Below are 24,169 nucleotides of genomic sequence, written 5' to 3'. Positions count from 1 at the left end.
CTGTGCCTGTTCCTCAGACCCTTCATGGCCGTGGGGAGGAGGGGGGCACATGGCAGAATGTCTCTCTTCATGGCAGTCAGTAAGCAGAGAGAGGCGCCAGGCAAGACATTCTTCACAGATGCGCTCCCTACCCTCGCCCCACAACTGACTTCCTCTTTCCACGGTTCTAAATCCCCAGTCATCATTCAGACCGAGTCTGCCAGGGATGAGCTCATCGATAAAGGCAGAGCCTACATGATCAACACTCCCCGAAGGCCCTCTCTGAACACTGCTGGCACTGGGGAGCATGGCCGCCTTTTGTGGGGTCACTGTCCTAGACGTAAGACGTAGAAAACATCACTTGGATCTGCAGAAGGAAAACTCAGCTGCAGCTGCTCACTGCCTAGTCAGAGTAGTGACATGATAACCAGGAGCCTCGCCAGCCAGGCAGAATGACCCGTGGTAATAGAAGCCAGCAGGACTTAGTGCTGTCCCAGTTAGGACTACCGTGGCATAATGGAACACCGTGACCAAATAGCAAGGGAGAAAGGATTTATTTGGCTTACACTTCCACTTCCGTAAATGATTAGTGAAGGAAGTCAGGAACTCAAACAGGGCAGGAACCTGGAGGCAGGAGCCAGAGGCCAGGGAGGAGAGCTGCCTATTGGCTTGTTCCCCAAGGCTTGCTCAGCCTGCTTTCTTATAGAACCCAGGACCACCAGTCCAGGGGTGACCCCACCCACAAAGGGCTGGGCCCTCCCCATCAATCACTTAATTAAGAAAATAGTCTACATGTTTGTCTATAGCCCGATCTCTCTCTCTCTCTCTCTCTCTCTCTCTCTCTATATATATATATATATATATATATATATATATATATATATATCTCGTTTGTTTGTTTGTTTCGAGACAGGGTTTCTCTGTGTAGTTTTGGTGCCTGTCCTGGGTCTCGCTCTGTAGACCAGGCTGGCCTCGAACTCACAGAGATCTGCCTGGCTCTGCCTCCCGAGTGCTGGGATTAAAGGCGTGCGCCACCAACTGGCTCTACAGCCCAATCTTCTGGAGGAACTTTCTCAACTGGGTCTCCCTCCTCTCCAGTGACTCTAGCTTGTGTCAAGTTGGTATAAAATTTGCCAGCACAAATGCTAATTGAGGCAAGAGCTACATACGCCATGGCAGAGCTTTGAGGCTGGTCAAGGCCGCATGAGCACACCTTTTCTAAAGACTGGTCAACCTAAGTGGCTTCAAACCAAGTCAGTCTGACCCAGGGAAGCTTCCAGTGTAGAGGGGACTATGGACAGATGGCTTAGTGCTACACTGACCAGCGCTGAGCCTGGATTTACCTTTCTCTTGCCCACACAACAGGAGTGGCCTGTAGCTATGTGCTCCAAAATGGCACCTGCTAGTCACCAGTGGCTTAAATTTTAAAACAGAATAAGCTTTAAAACCTAATCCTTGAACTACAAAGCTACATGTGACTCACAGCCACCCTATTGGATGCCACAGAATTAGGACATGCCCATTAGCCCAGCAATGCTGTTAAAACAGCGCTGGGTGGCCTTTACTTCAGTTACACAGAAGGGAGACAGGGAAAATCCCACACTCACTCACGTCACACAATCCCTGCTACCAGTGCCATGCTTGTGAATGGCGGCTGGACCCGCCTGGCCAGGCCCGAGTGCGCTTCATCTTCCCAGGACCTGGGCCCGGCTGCCAAGGAGCTGGGAAGTAGCTGGGCCTGTGAAGAATTAGTTCTTTCCAGATAATGCTGCTTCTCTGCCGGCCACCTGACAGGGAGGCAAGTGGTGTTCGTAAATGACATGTGATGCTTTCTCCAGGAGACCGGATACATCCGAGACAGAAGAGGTCACAACCCCATGCCCATTCTGCCAGTTTCTTCTCCCAGAGTGTGAGCTGCTCTGCCCCGGCTGTAAGAACAACATTCCCTACTGCATTGCAACAGTAAGTGTCTCTGTACAATGTCCCTTTCCCCCAGACTAGTTGATAGACTAATGTTTCCGGCACCGTTGACACTACCTTGACTCAGTTTCCAGAACACTTAGCATGGAATCCCACGGTCAGCAGGTGAGGTTCAGAGCGCACAGGGGAAGGCCCTCTCCAGGAGTTAGGCAGCCTCACACCCAGCAGTCTGAGGGCTGTGCTCTCACACGCTTTTTCTGCTCTCTACTGGCTTCGTAGCATGGTGCAGTCTGCTTCTCCCGGTAGGCTCACCTGGGTACCTTTGTCCTGAGGTCAGCTGCATTGGTGAGATACCACACCTGCCTTACTATGGCGTTCCTAACTCATAGTTTATTTCTGCCATTAAGACCTATCAGGCCGGGCGGTGGTGGCGCACGCCTTTTTCCAACACTCAGGAGGCAGAGGCAGGTGGATCTCTGTGAGTTTGAGGCCAGCCTGGTCTACAGAGTGAATACCAGAACGGCCAGGGCTACAGAGAGAAACCTTATCTCAAAATCCCATCTTCCAAAAAGACCTACTATCAGAAAACTAAAATGTCAAATTTGTTCGCTCCTTGGCTACCATAAACTATATTTTGAAGACAGATAAATTCACACACTGGAACAAAAAGCCGAAGTTTAGTCCATCTTTAAACATGAATCCGCTAAGTCAAACCCAGCTGTAGCCCTTTGGCTGCATTTTCTAGACAGCTGCCCGCCCTGTAAGAAGTGGCAGTGGTGTCCTCAGTCAGAGCCTGTCCTTGGCTGTGGTTTGCTCAGGGCTTCTGAGATGATGGACTTCACTCTTCCGTCTCCAGGGCCGACACATGTTGAAAGGCGACTGGACAATGTGCCCACACTGTGGCTTCCCTGCGCTGTACTCAGAATTCAAGATGTGAGTGTGTCCTCTCCCTGTCACACAGCTGGGTCCTGAAACAGGCCTTCTGTCCTCCATCCTTCCCTGTGAGGGCCCCTCACTCTCTTCCTAAAGACCCACATCTGTACTCTTGGAAGAACCTCTCGTGACCTCTGAGAGCATCCCCCCCAGGGGATCTTGCATGACCCCAAGTCCTTATTCCTCCTCAGTGGATGGATGCATGGCGGGGCGGGGGGGGGGGGGGGGGGGGGGGGGGGGGGGGTGCAGGCAGGTGGCTGACTTCCCATTAGCTTAACCCGAAGATAAAGACATGTTAATGATATATTGAATTTACTCTGCATTTATCTCCCCAAACAGCTTACTAAACAGTGAAAGCACATGTCCCATGTGTTCAGAAAGATTAAACTTTAGTCAACTGAAAAAAATCGCAGACTGCACGCAGTACCTGCGGACAGAGACGGAGCAGTGAGCCGCCCGCCCAGGTAAGGACCCCACTGTCGCGCCCGCCTCGACCAGCAAGGAAGACGCGACACCAGGATCCTTCTCATTACAGTTTATTCAGACCTTTGATTAGTTACATTGTGTCTCTCTCGCTGGGGCAAGCCTCTCCCAGCACCTAAGTAGGGCTGGGCTGCCAACCCCAGGCAGCCACGTGGGCACTGTCCACAGGTTCACGCATATGCCAGCAACACACGAATCCAGCCATAGCCAAATAAGGAGCTGTTTACCATAAAGAGTGTTTGCCATCGGGAAGGCAGAGGGTAGAAGCCAGAGCCATCTTTAGGGTGCGGCTACACGCGGCTCTCTACAGTTTCCCCCTTTTTGTTTTACAAAGCAACAGGCAAGAGTAGAGGTCTGATCTCTGTTAAAATGGAACATGTACTAATGTTTGTCCAGGCGTCGTCCACTCAGAGAACACTAGACCCGTCTGATACCCTTTTCACAGAGGTGGGAGTTAGGGTACCAACCCACATGCAATCAGACTTGCTCTTCTTGAGGTCAGCGTATCATAACCTCAAGTGCAGTGCGCAGGCCTCGCATCCTGTGCCTAAATATCTTTTAAAGTAGCCAACCAGGCTTGGGGAGACTGCCCTGCATCAATGGCCATAAAGGCTTGGACAATCATGGCTGCATGGCGACGCTGTGAGATCCTAATGCGACAAATGCACCACAAGCATACTAGGGAGGTGAGCACCAGTAAACCTACTAGGGCTCCTATTCCCGCCCACTCCTTCATGTGATCCATGGCTGTAGCAATCCAAGAAGACAATCCCTCCACCAGTCCGGTATCCACTCGAGTCGAATTCACCGTGACAATAGCCACTCTCAGCTGGTCCATCAGGTTATCGAACTCTCCAGTCCAATTACCTAAAAGATAACTAGACAGCTTTTTAGATAAATCTGCAGCATGACAATTGGAAGCATCCAAATTCAAAAAATTCAGAGTAAATAATGCAAGAGAGAGCCTGTCCTTAGGGGTACGGCCATAGCCTATTCCCCCTTTTTGTTTTTGAAGCAACTCCTTTAAGGAGCAATGAGCACGCTCCACAATGTCTTGACCTTGTGGATTATATGGTAGGCCATGTACAAGTTGCACATTCATCTGTTGACAGAAGGAAGTGAACTTCTGTCCAGTATATGCAGGACCATTGTCTGTCTTTAACTGTTGAGGCTTACCCCATGCTGCCCAAGCTTCTAAGCAATGAGCAATGACATGAGAGGCTTTTTCTCCTGCCATTGGGGTGGCATGAATGATTCCAGAACAGGTATCAACAGATACATGTACATATTTGACACGTCCAAATTCAGAGATGTGTGTAACATCCATTTGCCATATTTTTAAGGGGAGCAAACCACGAGGGTTAACTCCTAATCTAGAAGGATGATGAAAAATGACACATTGGGAACAATCTAGTACCACCTTTCGTGCCTCTGCACGTGAGATAGAAAACTTGTTGTAATGTCCTTGCATTAACATGAAATTCTTTGTGGAAAGCATGTGCTCGTTGTATGGCAGAAGCCATAAACATCCATTCCTGTCTAGTACACTGATCTACTATATCATTGCCTTTAGCCAATGGACCTGGCAGACTAGTATGTGCACGGATGTGTTGCACAAAAAAGGGATTTTTACGTTGCCAGATCAGTTTCTGTAATTGGCGAAACAATGAGCTAACCGGGCTAGAAGATTTGATGGGCCCTGCACATTCAAGGCTTTTTAAAGCATTAACAACATAACTAGAATCTGACACTAAATTAAATGCAAATGGACAAGCCTTGAAAACTTCAAGAACTATTGAAAGCTCCACCTGTTGAGGTGCACCTGGCAAGAATTGATGCTTTACAGGTTCATTAGAATCCACCATATAAGCACCACAGCCTGTCTTAGACCCATCAGTAAATATAACACTTGCTCCTGGAATGGGCTTTGAAGCAGTTACTTTAGGGAAAACTACAGGATGTTCTTTAAAGAAAGTTAATAGTGGATGTTTAGGATAATGGCAATCTATGTGTCCTGGATAGGTACAACGCAGAATTGCCCAATCATCTATGGCAGCACATAATACCTTGACTTGAGTAGAATCATAAGGAACAACTAGCGTTTGTGGTGATGTCCCAAAATATTGTAAACATTGTTGAATACCCTGTTGCACAAGTAATGCCACTGCAACAGGATAATACTCAATTGATTTTGCAGGTGAGATTTTAGTATAAATCCATAACAAGGGTCCTTTTTGCCATAAAATTCCCGTAGGTTTTAACTGGGTAGGCAGAATGCACAGGGTAATATCCTCATTATTTTGCACTCTTTGAAGAAAAGCTCTTTGTAGTTTATCTTCTCTAATTTTGTTAAGGCTTCTCAGGCTGCATTGGTTAATTGCCTCGGTGAATCCAAGGCTGCATCTCCAATTAAAATATCATATAATGGTTTTAACTCATAATTGGCCATTCCTAAACTTCCTCTTATCCAATTTATATCTCCTAATAATTTTTGAAAATCATTCAATGTGCAAAGATGATCCTTCCTTAACTCTACCTTTTGTGGCATGATATAATGATTAGTTATTTTAGAGCCAAGATAATTGATAACTTTGCTCTGTTGCACCTTCTCAGGGGCAATACAGAGTCCCTTTTGCTTTAGTAGTTCTACAAGTGAGCTATATGCTTCTTGAAGAATGCTCTCTTCTTTAGCTGCTAACAGTATATCATCCATATAATGGAGGCATTTCAAGCCTGGAAAACGTGCTCTCAAAGGTTCTAAAGCATTTGCTACAAATAATTGACACATTGTAGGACTATTGGCCATGCCTTGTGGCAATACAACCCACTGATATCTTTTATCAGGTTCCTCATGATTAGTGGACGGTAAAGTGAAAGCGAATCTCTCACTGTCTTTGCTATTCACTGGAATGGAAAAGAAGCAGTCCTTAATATCCACCACAATAATAGGCCAATTTTCAGGCAAGGCTGACAGCAATGGAAGACCACGCTGTACAGGTCCCATAATTCTCATTTGTTCATTTATAGCTCTAAGATCATGTAACAATCTCCATTTTCCTGATTTCTTCTTGATGACAAATATGGGTGTATTCCAGGGAGAAAGAGAGGGTTTAATGTGCCCTTTCTCCAATTGCTCTTTCACTAATTGATATGCAGCATGTAATTTCTCAGAGGAGAGTGGCCACTGAGGAACCCAAACTGGCTCCTCCGTTACCCAGGATATGGGAATGCCCTCCTCAGCGGCCCCTAGGAAAAACCCAACCCTTGTTTGGGTTTCCTAGGTACTGTTTGTATTGGCTCCTTTTTGCCTTGTAAAAATTTTCCCAGGCCAAAATCAGGATGACACCCCATGTTTTTCATAATATTTTTAGATTCTTTGGAGTATTCATTACTTAACTGAAAGCCCATGGATTTCATAAGATCCCTCCCCCAGAGGGACACTGGAAGCTCAAGGACATAGGGTTGCATAACGCCAGAGTGACCTTCGGAATCTTGCCAATTTAACAAATTTGCACTAACATTTGGAACACTGGCATAACCCAGTCCCTGCAATGTTTGTGAGGAAGCCTGTATAGGCGAACCTCAAGGCCAATCTTTGCTATCTATGATACTGCGATCTGCACCTGCAATCCAAATCTAAGTCTCTTCCCAATTTCTCCCAGGAAGGCACTGTGAGGCTTCCTGAAATTGCAAACCAAGAAGCAACTACATCACACTGTTGCAAAAATCGTTCCAGGGTGTTTCCTTTTATTTTCAATTTCTTAGAGAGAAGCAGCTCGTTAAGAGCCAAAAAAATTGGGTGCGAGGAGGAGGAGCCCATGTTAGTATACTTTTTTTCTTTTTTTTTTCTCAATTTGAAAAGTTTCTCGGAGGTTTCTCAGAGCCTTTGCAGAATTGCTCCAGCCCTCCGGGCTCCTGCTTGTTTTATCTAATTATCCGTCCGCTCTTGTCGCGGCCCAATTAAATTATCCGTCCGCTCTTGTCGCGGCTCTGCTTTCCCGCTCTCCCTTCTACAGGTGAGCGTTACCCGCTTTTGTCGCGGGATCCCCAGTTTTTTCTGAGGACTTACCGGTATACCGCCTGACTGTAAATGAGTTCTGAATCCGGAGAGAGCCGTGGTAATTGTCCCCGTAGGAGGCCACCACTTGTCGCGCCCGCCTCGACCAGCAAGGAAGACGCGACACCGGGATCCTTCTCATTACAGTTTATTCAGACCTTTGATTAGTTACATTGTGTCTCTCTCGCTGGGGCAAGCCTCTCCCAGCACCTAAGTAGGGCTGGGCTGCCAACCCCAGGCAGCCACGTGGGCACTGTCCACAGGTTCACGCATATGCCAGCAACACACGAATCCAGCCATAGCCAAATAAGGAGCTGTTTACCATAAAGAGTGTTTGCCATCGGGAAGGCAGAGGGTAGAAGCCAGAGCCATCTTTAGGGTGCGGCTACACGCGGCTCTCTACACCCCACCATGCACTCTCCCTCCAGGCTCCGCTGCCCAGGGCCACAGCTTAACTCTGTGTTGGCAACGGCTCCTTTTTGTGTGACAGGAAATTGTCAGAGTTCAGTGGTCTCAACGATCTTATTTATCTCAGTGTTCAAGTACAAGTCATATGGTTTCCCAAGTGGTTATTTAGCCAAGCATCATGAATTCTAACTAGACTGGATTTTATCAAACTATATGGAGTTTTTCTTAATAGGCCCTTAAAGCTAGAGCCAGCCTTCTCTAAGGGAGCTTTTCAGTTGACCATTTGCCATTCAAAGTTTGACTTCCAGAGATTTCGAAGTCCCAGTTTCTTAAGTCTCCCTTTGGCCACACAGAGCTACACAGACACTCTTCTGCCTCATTCCAGTGACAAGGATTTCACAGGGTCACACATAGGAGGGAGGCAGAGGAATGCAGTCTCTAGTTAGGAAGCCAAAACGTGCTAAATATCAAGAACGTTTACTACAGAGGGAGGGAGAAAGAAATCACCCCCCTCTTAGGGTTTCCACTGCTGTGAAGAGACAGCATGACCACAACTCTTATAAAGGAAAATATTTAATTGGGGTGGCGGCTTACAGTCAGAGTTTCGGTCCTTTATCATCATGGCGGGACACAGTGGCATGCAGGTAGACATGGTGCTGGAGGGCAGAGAGCTCTACATCTTGATCCAAAGGCAGCAGAAGCAATTGTCGCACTGAGTGTAGTTTGAGCAAAGGAGACCTTCAGTGCCCACCTCCAGCCACACCTCCTAATAGTGCCGCTCCCTATGGGGGTCATTTTTCAAACCATCACAACCCCTGATAGACTATCTTGAACTTACCCTGGTTAAAGTAGAATCCTAGGTCTCAGTCACACATACAGGCGTACAGCTAGTCCCAGCCTGCTTCTATCAGCCTCCTTGACCTTTTTGCCATTCCCAACCAGGGGCTGTTTGCACAGGGCTGCGGCATTCTACACTGAGCGTACACAGGTTCCAGCATCCCCACGTCCTCACTGAAACCGATATTTCTGTCCCTTTCCAGTGAGTGTGCCAGTGTGCTGCCCAGGTCCAGTTGTGTGGATATGCTAGCGCTGTGTAGGTCGTCTTTCTGTGTGCTCATCGGCCATTTGTGCGTCTCGGTTCTTAGCCCAGTTTGAGTTGGGTTGCCTTTTTCAAGTTCTAAGAGTTGACTCTATAATGTACATCTAGATACACGTTTTAGGGTGTATTATTTGCAGATACTTTCTCTTTTCACTTTGTTATCTTTCTTTTTACCCAAAGAGCCATCTCACAGGCCCTTAGTTTTGAAAACAGGGTTTTACTATATATAAATCAAGCTGGCCTTGAACTTGCAGTGATCCTCCTCCTCCTGCCTCTCTCCCAAGTCCTAGGATTAAAGGCTTGCAACACCATCCCTCACTAACCTTTTCTATTAGGATGTTTTCTTAAGAAAGACCTTCAATCTAATTAGATTTTTCTTAGTTTTCTGAATGTTGAATTTTGTCAATGAATTGTGTGCAGATAAAGGTTTTTCCCTTTATCTCATTTAGTAGGTTATATTGATAAAATCAACTTGTATTCAGGGGATAAACTCATCTTATCACGACGTGGTTTCTAGCCATCCCCTGCCTCAAGGACTTACTCACAGGTGCAGACACATGGCCCGGAATCTAACCCAGCAGATTCTTTCCAAAGATGACATCCTTCCGCTGCTACCTGCTTCTGGTTGCTTTCCAATACCTCTGGGCAGTTGGTTGCTTATTTCACTTGGTCTCAGATTCACACCTTTGTATGTCTGTACCACTTCTAAAAGTGGAGCCTTGTTAGGAACGCTCCCAGGCTCTCTCCCGATCCTGTCCTTGCATCAATCACAGTATGTGATACATTACAGAAACCTAAACTGTGGCGTATCAGCCACGCCGGGATTACACCCTGCGGTGGTGGGGTCTCCTCTGCTACCGCTCCCCAGCTTCCCTCAGAGACGGAACCTGTTTAACCTCCACAGCCTGCCAGGCTTCCTGGGCATGTGCACATCCCTCACAGTAAGGGGCTCCATCACCACTCCCACTGCCTACCCACAGTGCCTCAGCAGTGTGCCCTGAGCTGTGCTCAGGAAGCTCAAGGCTGTAGGTCCCTAGGACTCCTGCTCCGGGCTCCGGAAATGAGCAGGAAATACAGCTCTATTACAGGCAGGCCATTTGAGAGCTTCCTAAAGGCCCTTCCTTTGTCCCTTTCTTAGATGTTGCTCCCGAGTAGACGGCATCTCCCCTCAGGAGGCTGTGTCCACCCCGGAGACCTGAAGACTGATCCTCCCTGGATACGGAAAGATGAACCAGCCCCGCACAGCCCACTCATGCAGTGACCTAACCGGCTCTTTACTGAACTTTGTGTTTCCTCGGCAAAGTCCTGCACAGTGTGCGCTCCACTGTTATAGTCATTGTAAATACCCAGTTTTCTAATAACTTTTTTATTTATCTCCTTTAAAATAAACTTGTTGACTAGATTTGTGACATTTCCCTGGATTTGTATAGAGAAAGTGGTGAAGGACGTGGCTTGGAGCCCTTATAAAGTCTGGCCAGGACAGACAGAACACTTCGGGGTCTGTCCCTTGAACCAAACACCAAAAACAATTCATGTCTACAAAGTGAATAAACGTACTATCTGTCTGCTTATTCTGCTGACAATGGAATTCCTACTGCAAAATTAACTCCTTTGGTTTCCCCGGAAACATAAATTGTTATCTTCCCAGAGCTGAAGACTCTTCTGATACTGCACAGGCCACACTCACTTGCAGAAGTCTGTACTTATGCACTTCCTCACCATGACCTATGGCCGGTGCCCCAGGCTGAAGAGCCCACAGGCATGGGAGGCACCCGCATCAGGTGGTTTGCATACAGGAGCCAGCCACTGTGCGTTAACTATAGCACCTGGGCCCAAAGTGCTAGCAATGTTTTCTGGCGTCCAAGTAGCCCACCTTCATCCCTCCACTTTGTCTGTCTTCTTGGGGCCTCACTAAGCAGTACAACTTAAGGAAAGGTCACCCAGTCCCAAGCTTCCTGCTACCTCCTCACACCACTGAGGAAAAGTCACAGCCACCTGGCATCTATGAAGCCAAGCATGTTGTATTCTGGGATTTATGGGCCTCAGCTTTCACTTGTGAGCACAATTGTTCTAGAACATCAGTAAGTCATTAATTTATAACTTCAAGAAGTCAACAAATCATGCCAAAAGTTATCAAAAGGAACTGAGGGGAACGGTCTGCAAGACAGCCATCCAAATGGCCATGACCCGGTACTCCCCACTTGGGCAGCAAGGGGCCCCTAGGCCACTTCAGGAGCTTCCAGGAGATTCAATCCCAACAAGGACATTGAGGTCCTCATCCAACTCTACGGCGTTCACAGCTGCCTGCCTTTAATCTGCAGCCTTCACGTCATGTTTTTAGGAGGGCTTCAAAGGACTCCACAGACCACCACGGCTAGCCTCCTGTGTTAAACAATACATCTCGTTTCTAACTCTAAAAGAAACTGTCTTTACAGCTTGCTCACAGGACTCGTAATTGAAATTATAACTATATTAAATAAGGAAACACCACTTTTTTTGTTCTGAAATCAAGCAGAAGACTGGGCCTTTCCTGGAATGTCTGTCCGTCTGAGGAGGCGTGACTTGCATGGATGAATGTGCACTCGAGTCTCCTCTAGTGGGGAAACCGTCAGTGCAGCAGCCAAGTGTCAACAGAGAGGAGAGGGCAGGACTCGGAGGCTTAGGCTTCAGGGCAGTTTATTTCCATAATGAATCGATTTCCATGAAACACACTTTTTCACACTAGTTAATACACTTGCAATGTCTTCAGGACTCTGTCTCCTCTCCCAACAAGGCCATGCATCCTTAAAGGCTTTGTATTCTTTTTGGCATATACCTCACAGAGGCAGCATAGTCCTCTGCGCACTTGCTGATTTAAAAAGTTAAACACCTAAAGGCCAGGTTACATCCATGGCCCCAGGGTCCTTCAACCAGCACAGTTCTAGATACATCTGAAACTTCAGGGGGGATATGAACTCCATGACAGGACAGCACCTCCCGGCCATAATGGACCTGTGAATCTGACCCATCCTAGACGCTACTGGTTTCCACCTGAAGGTTGAGACTGCAGGAAGACAGTAATGTGTGGCAGTCCAGTGTCTGCACACCCAGCTAGCCAAGGAGCCTCTCTGAGACTACAGCAGCAATGTAGTCAGTGCAAAGGATGCTGGGACTCGCGCTCTACACCTGCAGAACTTCAGTTCACAGGGTAATGCCGAATGCTTTCATCTAACCAAAGTAATAAGGAAACATAACATGTGACTGTACAAGACGACAATCTTAAGAATGAGCCATGCATTACATGGACATTTGGTTCCTGATTCAAACTCTGTAAGGTACCTGACAATGGACCAAGAATACTCAGCTGCAGGTGTGGCTGCTTTGTATTAAGGTTTATTTACAGGATTTTACCATAAAATAAGAACTACCATGTTTAAAAAAAAAAAAAAAAAATCAGCACTGGTCCTAACGGCCATTAGGAGAAACTGTTAATCTACAAAGATGCCTCCGTTCCACTGCCCAGACTGGCTATGGTTAACTAACACCCAGCTCCAGAGCCTGTGTGTGGACTCGAGTTTTGAGTGTATGGTCACTGAACCCCAGCGACCGAATTTGTTTGGCAAGGGCAGTGCGGGCTGGAGCAGTCTATGTACCTCTGTAAGAGGCGCATTAGGCTGGCTCGTCAGCCCGTCTATCTGTACCGTCCTTTATAATGGGACCACCAGCCCCCCACTGTGCTACACATGGTTACTCTGGCAAAGGGGAAGGCTTCTGTTCTCTAGACCAGCTGGACTAGTCGAGAGGGTAAGTGAAAAGCAGCTATTAGTACTGAACAACGGTTTCATTTCTTCCAACTTCTTCCTTTTCCTTTTTTGGACTCCTTGTCTTTTTCTGGTTTGGAAGGCTTTGAAGATCTTGTCTTTTTCTGTTGGAGGAGAGATGCACAAATGGTGGGTAAGTGAAACAGCATAATTTAATTAGAAAAGCAAGGTCACGGGTATCTACCGCTGCCCCTGAGAAGCAACAACCATGCCTCTTAAGACCTTGAGAGGTGTCAGCACAGAGGAAACACTCAGACCTAGAACTAAGGTGCGTGCCCCGCCTAAGGCAGTTTCCTGCACTAACAACACGGTATTCTTAGGAAAGCCAGAATAATCGAGGGGTGGCTTACAGATATTGGAATGTCTGCATGACGAACTTCCCTTTTAGCCTCTCACGGAAGATCTAAGCACACTCGCTTTGTGAAGAGGGGAGAAGAAAGAGAGGAGAGAGAACCAATTCAACTTCCCACAGACATGCAGCGCAGGAGACACCGTGCACACGGAGAAAGAGAAGGCTGCATCCCTCTGCCTTGGCAGCTGTGAACAGCAGCCTGATTCCAGGCCTCATTCAAATCTTTATCAGCAAAAGACAAATTACCAAGTTTTCTCTGAGAAATTCTTACAGGCAAATAACAGAAGTGAGCAATAGGTTTGTTTAAAACGTTTTTCTGTTTATGCTATAAAATGCACCTGTGATATGAAAGCATATACCAATCACCAAGTAAGTATGAACAGTACTCTGGGCAGGGGGATGACTACTCGGTGGGTAACATACTTGCTGCACAAGCTTGAAGGCCTAAGCTGAGACCCTCAACACACACATAAAGCAGGGTATGGCAGGTAGAACACCTCTCTAACCTCAGTGCTAGGGAGTGGGGAAACGCAGGCACGTAGATCCTGAGGACTCACTGGCTAGCCATCTAGCTAGAGCTGCAAGCTCCAAGTTCAGGGAGAGACCCTGTCTCAAAAACTAAGCCAGACAGAAACAGAAGCACACATATACATGTACACATTCAACACATGTTCTTATAGTGCACATGACCGTCACTAGGATGGCCTATTTTCTTATAGTGCACATGACCGTCACTACGATGGCCTATTTTCTTGCTGATTGGCACTTCCACTACCATAAGTTCACTTTATAAAAATGAAATCGTGAGGTACAGTGGTGCATGCCTTTAATCCTAGCACTCAGGAGACAGAGGCAGGAGGATCTCTGATTTTGGAACCAGCCTGGTCTACAGAGCAAGTTCCAGGATAGCCAGGGCTACACAAAGAAACCTGTCTTCAAAATAACATAAAAATGGATGGATGGATGGATGGATGGATGGATGGATGGATGGATTTAAAAAATAATTGTGTGTGTGTGTGTGTGTGTGTGTATGTGTGTGTGTGTGTGTGTGTAAATGACACCCATCCCATCATCTTCAATTACAATGAGCAAGACAGAATTGTATTTTTAGCTTACCCGTCTACATGTGGAACAGACCTTAGTACTCCCAAGGCACATTACACAGAGGAAAAGGTCCTCTCCTTTGAGGTACCCTGTCCATAGCTGAGTACACTACCTTGATCATGGCATCAGTCTCTATTGCATCCTGCTCCTTCTCGTCAGACTGGCTGTCTTCTTCCTGTAACTCTTCATGGTATTCAGAATCCAGTGCTGGGCCTGTGCTGAGTCTCGATGTCTTTACTACCTGAAGTGAGTAGGGGGTCAGATGGACCTCCTTATTATAAGCTCTTGTGAAGGCTGCTTTCACCTGAAATACAGAGGAAAGTGGTTACCTGAGTGTTGGACAATTCATTAACATCAGTTAAGCTGAAGTTTTGAGAAGTGGAGGAAACCCCTTTAAACTATTTGCAAAATAGTTACATACATAATGATGTCTATTCAGTCTCTCTAGAGACATCTGGGGTCCGTGTGTTACTAGAGATCCAGGGTAAGCCTTGTGCACACTAGACAACCCTACCACTGAGCTACATCCCCAGCTCATGGCATTTATTTTTATATGGTTTATTTATTTGAGAATTTTGAGTCCACAGTTAAAAAAAAAAAAAAAAAAAAATTAAGAGTCAGTGGTTAAACCAGGCATAGTGGCGCACACCTTTAATCCCAGCACTTGGGAGGCTGAGCCAAGGAGGATCTCTGTGAGTTTGAGGCCAGCCTGGGCTACAGAGCCAGTGACCGTGGGCAGTGCATCTCACCTTGGGATCCAGCCTGGAAAAGGGACTGGGCTGGCCCCCCCAGCTGCTAACTTCCATGATATTCTCAAAGTCTTCTCTCATCAAATAGTACGTGTCCATAAGTGCGACAACATGCTGAACTCCTTCTACCCCTTGTGAGGCCAAGGGTCGCACAAGTGCATCTCTGATGTGTGACAGGTAATCCATGTTCACTGTCCTTTTGCTGGAGTAAGTTCTGAAACAGGACACACGTCTTCAGTTTTAAATCGTCACCACCACCAGTCAATCAGGCACAGTTCAAGGGTTTTTCTCTTTTCAACATGTAATTATTTTATAACATGTAAATTATCTCACAGATCCTTTTAATGAACAGTATTTTGTTCTTAGGGAAACAGCTCTTAGGGCGGCCAGATGGCTCAGTGGGTATAGGCACACAAGCCTGATGGCCTGAGCTGGATCCCAGGACCTCCAAGGGGAAGGAGAAAACCATCTCTATCCTTGGACCTCCACAAGCACTCTGTAGCATGCAGACGTACACACATCATCGACCGACCAGTAACAGTTCTTTAACCACTAGCAGAACACTGTATTCAAAATGAGTCACTAAAATAGACATGGAATTCAAATCACAGAATCAATGACCTGAAATGTGAAAAGGTTTTGGCCAGGTATGGTGGTGCATGCCTTTGACTCCAGTGCTCTGGAAAAAGAGGCGGGAAGATCTCAAATAATTCAAGGCTAGCCTGGTCTATATAGAGAGCTCCAGGCCAGACAGGGTTACATAGTGAAAATATCTCTCTCGCTCTCTCTAAATATATATACATAGTGATTTTTAATTTCAATAAGCATTGTAACTTAACCAATAACCCAGAACTTATAAGTTAGTTATGTATTTCTTTCTATTTTTGTTTTGTTTTGTTTTGTTTTTTGTTTTTCGAGACAGGGTTTCTCTGTAGCTTTGGAACCTGTCCTGGACTAGGTCTGTAAACCAGGCTGGCCTCGAACTCACAGAGATCTGCCTGCCTCTGCCTCCCGAGTGCTGGGATTACAGGCGTGCGCCACCACCACCGCCCATCTTAGCTATGTATTTCTATACATCCACCGTAAACTGCTGGTCCAAGTGTAATAATGTTCAGTGGGACGCCTGCCATCTAACAGGGGGCATTGGGACATCTAGCACTCCACCCCACTGTGCTCAAAGGCAATTTTCTACTTCTCTGCTCTGACAGCAAAGCAAATACTGGTTCTACTTCCATCTGTCTTGAACACCCCAACAACTATGTCTCTGCGCTTATCCTTACCACAGCCGTATGGACACGTCATTCCCAGTCCCAAACACTAAAGGCATCAGGAAACAGCAGTGAGATTTCCTACATTAGTGCCATTCCTGCGGGAGTGAGTGTGTGACTCTCTTTGGTCTGATTGTAATAGACAAAACTGTACACGAATACCTCCTTTGTACTTCCTCATGCCTACACTCTGAACCTTCCAGGGCAGGGTTTTCCTAAACCCAGCAACGGCAGAGCGTGTGCCAGCCAAGCTGGGAATGGTCTGTGCCACGCAGAGGAAGCAGGGAGCAGGTTCTGGGCTGCTGAGAACCAGAATGCTATCAAGATGAACTTTCTGGGCTGGCGCGGTGGTGGCACAACCCTTTAGTCCCGGCACTCCAGAGGCAGAGGCAGGCGGATCTCTGACAGTTCAAAACCAGCCTGGGCTACAGAGCGAGTTCCAACCCAGCCAGGGCTACACAGAGAACCTGTCTCAAAACAAAACAAAAAATAACTTTTCCTCTCCCAAATACTGGCACTCCCTTAAAGTAAAAACTGAGCAAAATAATATTTGTAATGCCATCATTCTAAATGTTGACAATTGCTTCTAGCCTGGCAGTATCATTCCAGGTGCTTTAGCTGGAGGGCCTCAGGCTGGGGGTCGGAGTGACTCTGGTTATCCCAGCAAGCCCCAGCCTGGCCCCTCCCTCTCCCCTGCCACGGAACAGCACCTGCCAATCTCCCTGACTCTGACGGAGCTGCCTCCAATGTATAAGGAGCTGGGGACGGCACTGGGCCTACCCAGAGAAGCCCCGAGACAGTCAATTTGGGTGGTTTGAAGCCACTCTGTGTTAGAGCAGTAACAGACAAGCAGGGGCGGAACAGGACTCTTGCCATGAGGTAGGTAGAGGGCATTTAGTGGAACCGGAACTTCCCAGGCCAGGAACTGCCGCCTCGCCTTTACACAGTGACCAGGGTGGATCTGGATCCACAGTAACAGCGGGCCAGAAATGGAAATGGGACTCGTCAGCAGCCTTCCTGGTTATGAGCAGATCCTTCACATTGTAAAAGCTTATAAACATTAACAAACTGCGACAAACGTGAGGACTCTTGAACCTTGAACATTCCAGGTGTATCCCCTTCATTATCGAGTGGCAGCTCCTGGGTGTGCCAACCTGTGTCCCCATCTCACACAGGACTAGGTCAGCTTTCTAGCAAAACAGGTAGAAGCTGTTTTTTCATATTGACTATTCTGAAGAGCAAAGTTAGACCACCAAAACAGACACACTTCCATAACAACAAAAAATAGCAGACCTCAGATGTTTTTAAAAATGTCCCTCAATCAGGACACAACTGCCATCTGGCTGGGTTTTTTTAAAGCTTCATGCTGACATCAGAGGACAGAACTCAGGCCAAATGGCAGGAACTTATCCAGGATCATTTAGCACAGTCAAACCTCAAACTTCAAGCCATCTTCAAGCATGTACTATCCTTACGGAGTAGAGCCAACACACCTACCACCAGAGGGACAGGGATGCGCTAATTCCACTTACCTGAGACTCATGTGCAAGGCCAGGTCCTGAACAATCCGATCATGTTTGCCCGTGGATGAGTACTTCCCCAGCCAGCTTGGGAAGGAGGGAAACTGAGTCATGTAGCCTCTCATCAACTCTCCAGGAAGAACACTGGCATAAATGGCCTGGGAACAGGGGAAATCAAACATAGTCCAGAACTTAAATTTGGTATATTTATTTCTTTAGCAGCTCTCCTCCCCACTGTGAGGTATGAAGAGGATAGAAACTTAACCCGACTGTGGCATTTGAAGGTGGGGTCACTGCAGAGTGATTTGGAATAGAGAAAGTCACTACAATGCTGGATGCTCTTTAAGAGAAAGAGATCAAGTGCACGTCCGTCTTCCGCCATGATACGCTGTACCACCTCAGCACGCTTTAAGCAAGGAGGCCATCACCAGACACAGGCTCCTCATCTCCCAAAACTGTGAACTCAAGAAACTTTTCTTTACATTTAACTCAGTTTGTGGTCAGTGAATTACAGCACTCAGAAATGGACTGGCGGTCTACCGATGAAGTAATGGCCCAATGCCTGATTACGGCACCCATTCCCTGTCCTAATCACAGGCGTGGGAAGCTTCCCCCTAGAAAACAACAGAATAGAGACTGGGGAGAGAGTTTAGTGAAGTGCTTGCCACCCCAGCAAGGGACCTGACTTAGATCCCAACAGCCATGGAAAAACCAGGCATTATAATGCATGCTTGTAATCCCAATAGTGGGGAGGAGACAAGAGGACCCTTGGGACTCACTGACCAGCCACTGTAGCCGAATCAAGTTCCAGGCCATCAAGAGACCCCATCTCTATTACCTTGGGGCTGGAGAGATGGCTCAGTCATTAACAACACTTAGTGCTCTTCCAGAGGACCCTGGTTTAGATCTTAGCACCCACACTGGACTGCCTCTAACACCAGTTCCAGGAAGGTCCAATAGACTTGCCTCCATGGGTACCAGCACTCATATACACGTAGCCACACAGAGACAGACAGACAGACAGACACACACACACACACATCTACTATGGATGGATGGATGGAAAGAAGGAAGGAAGGAAGGAAGGAAGGAAGGAAGGAAGGAAGGAAGGAAGGAAGGAAGGAAGGAAGGAAGGAAGAAGGACTGATGGACGGAGGGGGGAACTGGAGAGATGACTCAACGGGTAACAGCGCTTACTGGCCAGGCAGTGGTGGCGCACGCCTTTAATCCCAGCACTCAGGAGACAGAGGCAGGCGGATTTCTGTGAGTTTGAGGCCAGCCTGGGCTACAAAAAGAAACCCTGTCATGAAAAACCAAAAAAAAAAAAAAACAACAAAGTGTGAATTGCTCTTTGGAGGACACAAGTTCAGCTCCCAGCACAAGTAGTTGTGTGGCTCTCAGCCACCGTAACTCCAGCTCCAGGGGATTCAGTGCCCTCTTCTGGCTTTCATATGCACACACAGCATACATTTACACACAGACAGCCACAGGCATGCGTATACACACACACACACACACACACACACACACACACACACACACACACACCCCAGTGCACAGAGGTGAAGTGAAGGGAGGGAGGGAGGGAGGGAGGGAGGGAGAACAGAGAGACTGCAATCCACCCTGCTCTAAAACGGTCTCAGGTCACCTTGCAGCCCTGAACAGCCAACCTCCACGACCCACCATTTCCCAGATGTCAATATCACAAGGCAGAATCACTAAGGGGATGTGGTTGCCTTTAACATCAGCAACCGAAGGCACAGGGCGATGGGAGTGTGGACTGGCAAGGTGAGAACACTTTTAGGGGCTGGAGAGATGGCTCAGAGGTTAAGAACACTGGCTGTTCTTCCAGAGGTCCTGAGTTCAATTCCCAGCACCCACATGGTGGCTCACAACCATCTGTAATGAGACCTGGCTCCCTCTTCTGGCCTGCACGGATACATGCAAACAGAACACTGTATACATAATAAATAAATCTTTAAAAAAAAAAAAAAAAGTGGGGTTGGGGATTTAACTCAGTGGTAGAGTGCTTGCCTAGCAAGTGTAAGGCCCTGGGTTCGATCCTCAGCTCCAAAAAAAAAAAAAAAAAAAAAAAAATGCTGTTAAAGATTAAGTGTATATTAAATCTGTTTTCACAGTACCTCCTATAAACTGACCTCTGCAACAGTGAAGAATCTTGCAGTCCCTGCCCTAGCTACACTTGTTCTGGGAGGGGCTCTGAGCAGTGACCTTCTGAGACAGCCACAATTGCACCAAGATTCTTAAGGCAGAACAGCAAATGAGACTCCTGATGGCCACCTGTGGCTAGAGCTGACACCCAGACTTCTTATTCCTATCTCTCCGTTACATTAAAACACTTCTGAACAAATAAAGACAATAGCGACCAGAGGGTTTTCCTCTAAACAGTCTGCAATTGCCACAAAGACTAGAGATGGCTCAGCAGTTACGAGCACTGGCTGCTCTTCCAGAGGACCTGGTTTGGTTCCCATCACCCATATGGCAGCTCACAACCATTTCTAGGGATCTGGTGTGCTCTTCTGACCTCCACAGGCACCAGCATGCACACATACAGGCAAAGCCCTGCACACATAAATACAAAATGTTAACTATAGAAAGGAAAGGCCTAACTCCAGGAACCGTGAGAGCCTTTCTTCCGCCGAGGCAGGCCCACGCTTACCTGTGTGGGCAGAAGACTCCAGTTTTGCTTACTCCGGATCTGACTGTCCACTAAGTCACCGTCACATATGCTGTCTGCGGCCCGGCTTAAAAGCATCAGGTGCTTCTTCATGTCACCCCTGCAGAAGAACCAGTCCGCATTACACTGTCCCTCCCAGCCACTCTGCACAAGCGCTTGGCCTCTGCCGTGCTGGAGGGTCCCAACCCTGCCGCGCCCCCCCCCCCCCCCCCCCAGTGCTTACCCTGCAGCCACAGGCTTTACGTGGAGGTAGTTCTCCTGGACAAAGAGGGGGGCTATGGAATAGTCATGGAAAAAGAGATCCGATTTGTCCATCAGCGACATGTGTGCAGTCTCCTCTCCAGCTGCAAACACTTTCCGGGCAACATCAAATGGACCCTGCAAAGGGGCACAAATGACCGAATGACCAAACCTAATCCTGGGGAAGACATGGAGCGAAAGGACCTTCAGTGCCCACTGAGGAGGGTGGCATAGCCTTTGGGGGTCCCAAATGAACAGTTTACAACACCTTTATCATCACTGCCAAAATCGGGGAGTACTAGATGTCCCTCAATAACCAAACAGGTGAATAAACTGACACCTATCCAGGCCTATTACTCAACAATTTCAGTAAAACTACAGCCAGGAATGCTGTGACACACCTGTAATCCCAGCACTTGAGAGGTAGAGTTCAAGGTCAGTCTCAGCTACACAGTCTTAAAGCCAGCCCAACACAGTCTCAAAAGACCAATGGAACAACCAAAAAGGACAGAAAGGGGACACGGTCGGCCAGTCCATTAAGAGACACACACGAGGGGCCTTAAATGCCACGAATGTCCTCTCCAGTGTGGAAGAGGTCCTTCTCCAAAGACCACGCACCATCTGATTCCCATATATGAAACTCAGGAAAAGGCAAAGCTACAGACATGGAAAACACTGGTGGTTATGAGCCACGCCTTTAATCCCAGCATGCGAGAGGCAGACACAGGCAGATCTGTGAGTTCGAGGCCAGCCTGATCTACAAAGTGAGGACAGCCAAGGCTACACAGAGAAATCCAGTCTCAAAAAAACAAAAAACTTATCATCACTCTAACTAGCAAAACGGAGCACAGAGGTAAATGATAGAGACCTCAGCTTTGGAGGTTAAACACCTAATTCCCAGCAGCACAAAACCATGCCAGCCATGAATGCATGCAGAAGGCGCACTGAAGAAGCTACCCTGCACAATGAAGCATGGGTCTCCCTTCAAACACCACTTCTGGAATCTGTAAGGATGATGACCGCGCTTGAGGAAAAGTACACTGACCCGCTGTCTACAGGTCTGACAAAAGTCCTTGGGCTCACATGCCCATCAAGGAAGTACTCTGTCCACAAAGACTGTACAAGCAAAACAAGAAACACTTCATAACTAAGAAGGGAAACACAGCTTACCAGTTTGATGTCCTTCTTGGCCCTCTGAGAGTCAGCCTTGGCTTGGTCGTAGGTCAGTGCCTTACTCTGTGCGCACCACATGCTCATATTATGTAAAACCTACAGGAAACACCAATGAGACATGTCAGGATGAGGAAGGGCTGCTGGTCTCCTAAAGAATGGATGGCAAAGAATTCACAAGTGCCAAGAGCTGAGAGATGGCTCAGCAGTTAAGAGCACTGGCTGCTCTCCCAGCACCCACATGGCAGCGCATAGCCACCTGTAACTTCAGTTCCAAGGATTCAAATGCCTGCTTCTGGCCTCTGCCAATACTAGGCACACAGTGCAGACATACATGCAGGCAAATACCTATGCACAGGAATAATACAATTAAATTTCGAAAAGTAACTACTGTCACATAGTATATATCTAACTCACCTGTCTGACATCTTGATTAGCTCCCAAAATTATTTCATTCATAGCTGGAGGGGGGATCTTTAAACCCTCTTTAAATGCAATAGACAGCATTGCACTCTGAAATTGACAAGCAAGGAAATTGTCATTGACTTTTTTTTTTTAACTAATAGCATCTGCAATTCTATCAAAATATGTATGAGATATTTTTAAAGTTTGACCCTTGAGCCTGCCAGTGTTGGTGCACGCCTTTAATCCCAGCACTTGGGAGGCAGAGGCAGGTGGATCTCTGTGAGTTCGAGGCCAGCCTGGTCTACAAAGTGAGTCCAGGACAGCCAGGGCTACACAGAGAAACCCTGTCTCGAAAAACCAAACAACAAAAACTGACCCTTGAGTTTTCATTTGACAATCATCACACCTTGGATAAACTCACTGGTTACAATATGACACTGTCTAAAGTTAAAACCAGCCTTTCCTTAAATAATGTCATTTAAAAAAGAAATTCTGGGCCAGTGTGCTAGCTAATTTTATATCAACCCGACACAAGGTACAGTCATCCAAGAAGAGGAAAGAGGAAATGCCTCCGTAAGATCAGGCACCTTGCAGGGCATTTTCTTAATTAGTGATCGATGTGGAAGGGCACAGCCCATTGTGAGGTGCTGTCCCTGGACTGGTGCTCCTGGGTTCTATAGGAAAGCATGCTGAGCAGGCCAGTAAGCAGGCCCCTCCGTAGCCTCTGCGTCAGCTCCTGCCTCTGAGGGCCTGACTTCCTTCAGTGGTGAACAGTGATGGGGAAGTGTGAGCCAAACAACCCTCTCCTCCCAAGCTGTTTGTGGTCATGGTGTTTCATCACGGCAGCAGGAACCCGAAGACAGCTTGCAAGACAGCTCAGTGGGTAAGGGCATTTGCCACCACACCTAATGCCCAGGTGGATCCCTAGAACCAACAGACAAAGGATGCCCTCTGACCTCCACATGGACACCCTATTGCACATGAAGGAGCTCACAAGTGTGTGCTCTTGGACACACACCAAATAAATCTGTTGTTTTTCATTGTTTTTCAATTACAATCATCATACCTTAATCTGTTCAACCCGGGGTCTTTGGAAGCGAAGATCAAAACAATAATGAACCAAAGAGCGAATTTTGGGGTGATTTCTATCATTGCACATACAAATGATGGGAATTTTAGTATGCTTTATCAGGCCTATTAGTTCCTAAAAGGCAAATTTAGAACATAAAAATCATTATTTTTTAAAAAACAAGATATTACGCAACATATTTTAGTATTTTAAAAAAGCCCTCAATGGCTATGAATATCCATGCACAAACTCGTATTTCTTCATCTAAAACCCAACAGTAAAACAAAAAGATGGTTACCTGAATTCCACCCCTGTCCTCACTGCCGGCCATGCCGTCGACCTCATCCATGATGAGAGCATGCTTCGAGCTTACCGAAGGAGTTGCTCCACCTGGCCAGGAGTGAGACAGGACAAAACCACAGTCACACGTTCAAACTGCTAGTTTATAGTTGAAAGTTCTAAACACATTTAAGTTTCAAATCTGCAGGAGTTAAGCCATGAGAAGAAACTCCCCTCTCCTGCAGTCCCAGTTCTTCTTCCCAGCAGCCCCTTAAAAGGGGCACCTTGTGGTTTTTCACTTCATTTTTGGTCACTGATCCATCTCCATCCATCCATCCATCCACAGATAATACTTCTTTTTTTTCTTAAGGTGCCAAGCAATGGTGGCACACACTTTTAAGCCCAGCACTTGGGAGGTAGAGGCAGGTAGATCTCTGTAAATTAGAGCCCAGCCTGGTCTACAGAACGAGTTCCAGGACAGCCAAGGCTACACAAATTCTGTCTCAAAAACAAAAAATAAGAAACAACAAAAAGCCCCTAATAATAAAAAGATTTACTTATTTTGTGTATACTAGTGTTTTGTATGCATGAATGTCTATACACCATGGGAGGGAATGTCCAACCTCAAGAACACTTCTT

At 47.0% G+C, this 24,169-nt stretch overlaps 2 protein-coding genes across 6 annotated transcripts in view; one reads left to right on the top strand and one right to left on the bottom strand.

Moving 5' to 3' along the window:
* Positions 1–10,450, top strand: part of Wdr19 (WD repeat domain 19) — a 70,753-nt gene extending 60,303 nt beyond the window's left edge. For all 3 annotated transcript variants that reach the window (XM_036200890.1, XM_036200889.1, XM_036200891.1), the window contains 4 exons: positions 1,818–1,941; positions 2,756–2,832; positions 3,172–3,296; positions 10,018–10,450. In XM_036200890.1, the coding sequence (XP_036056783.1) occupies positions 1,818–1,941; positions 2,756–2,832; positions 3,172–3,283 (313 nt within the window). In that variant the 3' untranslated portion in view covers positions 3,284–3,296; positions 10,018–10,450. The remainder of the gene's footprint in view (positions 1–1,817; positions 1,942–2,755; positions 2,833–3,171; positions 3,297–10,017) is intronic.
* The window catches only part of Rfc1 (replication factor C subunit 1), a 74,915-nt gene continuing 59,287 nt past the window's right edge, over positions 8,542–24,169 (bottom strand). For all 3 annotated transcript variants that reach the window (XM_036200892.1, XM_036200894.1, XM_036200893.1), the window contains exons 16-25: positions 23,550–23,641; positions 23,249–23,386; positions 22,195–22,290; positions 21,778–21,876; positions 20,591–20,745; positions 20,350–20,467; positions 17,685–17,830; positions 14,885–15,098; positions 14,248–14,439; positions 8,542–12,783 (exon numbers count right to left, since the gene is read on the bottom strand). In XM_036200892.1, coding sequence (XP_036056785.1) covers positions 12,700–12,783; positions 14,248–14,439; positions 14,885–15,098; positions 17,685–17,830; positions 20,350–20,467; positions 20,591–20,745; positions 21,778–21,876; positions 22,195–22,290; positions 23,249–23,386; positions 23,550–23,641 — 1,334 coding nt within the window. In that variant the 3' untranslated portion in view covers positions 8,542–12,699. The remainder of the gene's footprint in view (positions 12,784–14,247; positions 14,440–14,884; positions 15,099–17,684; positions 17,831–20,349; positions 20,468–20,590; positions 20,746–21,777; positions 21,877–22,194; positions 22,291–23,248; positions 23,387–23,549; positions 23,642–24,169) is intronic.

Source organism: Onychomys torridus, chromosome 10, assembly GCF_903995425.1.
Source record: "Onychomys torridus chromosome 10, mOncTor1.1, whole genome shotgun sequence".
Classification (NCBI taxonomy): Eukaryota; Metazoa; Chordata; class Mammalia; order Rodentia; family Cricetidae; genus Onychomys; species Onychomys torridus.
This window is presented reverse-complemented; position numbering and strand designations above follow the sequence as displayed.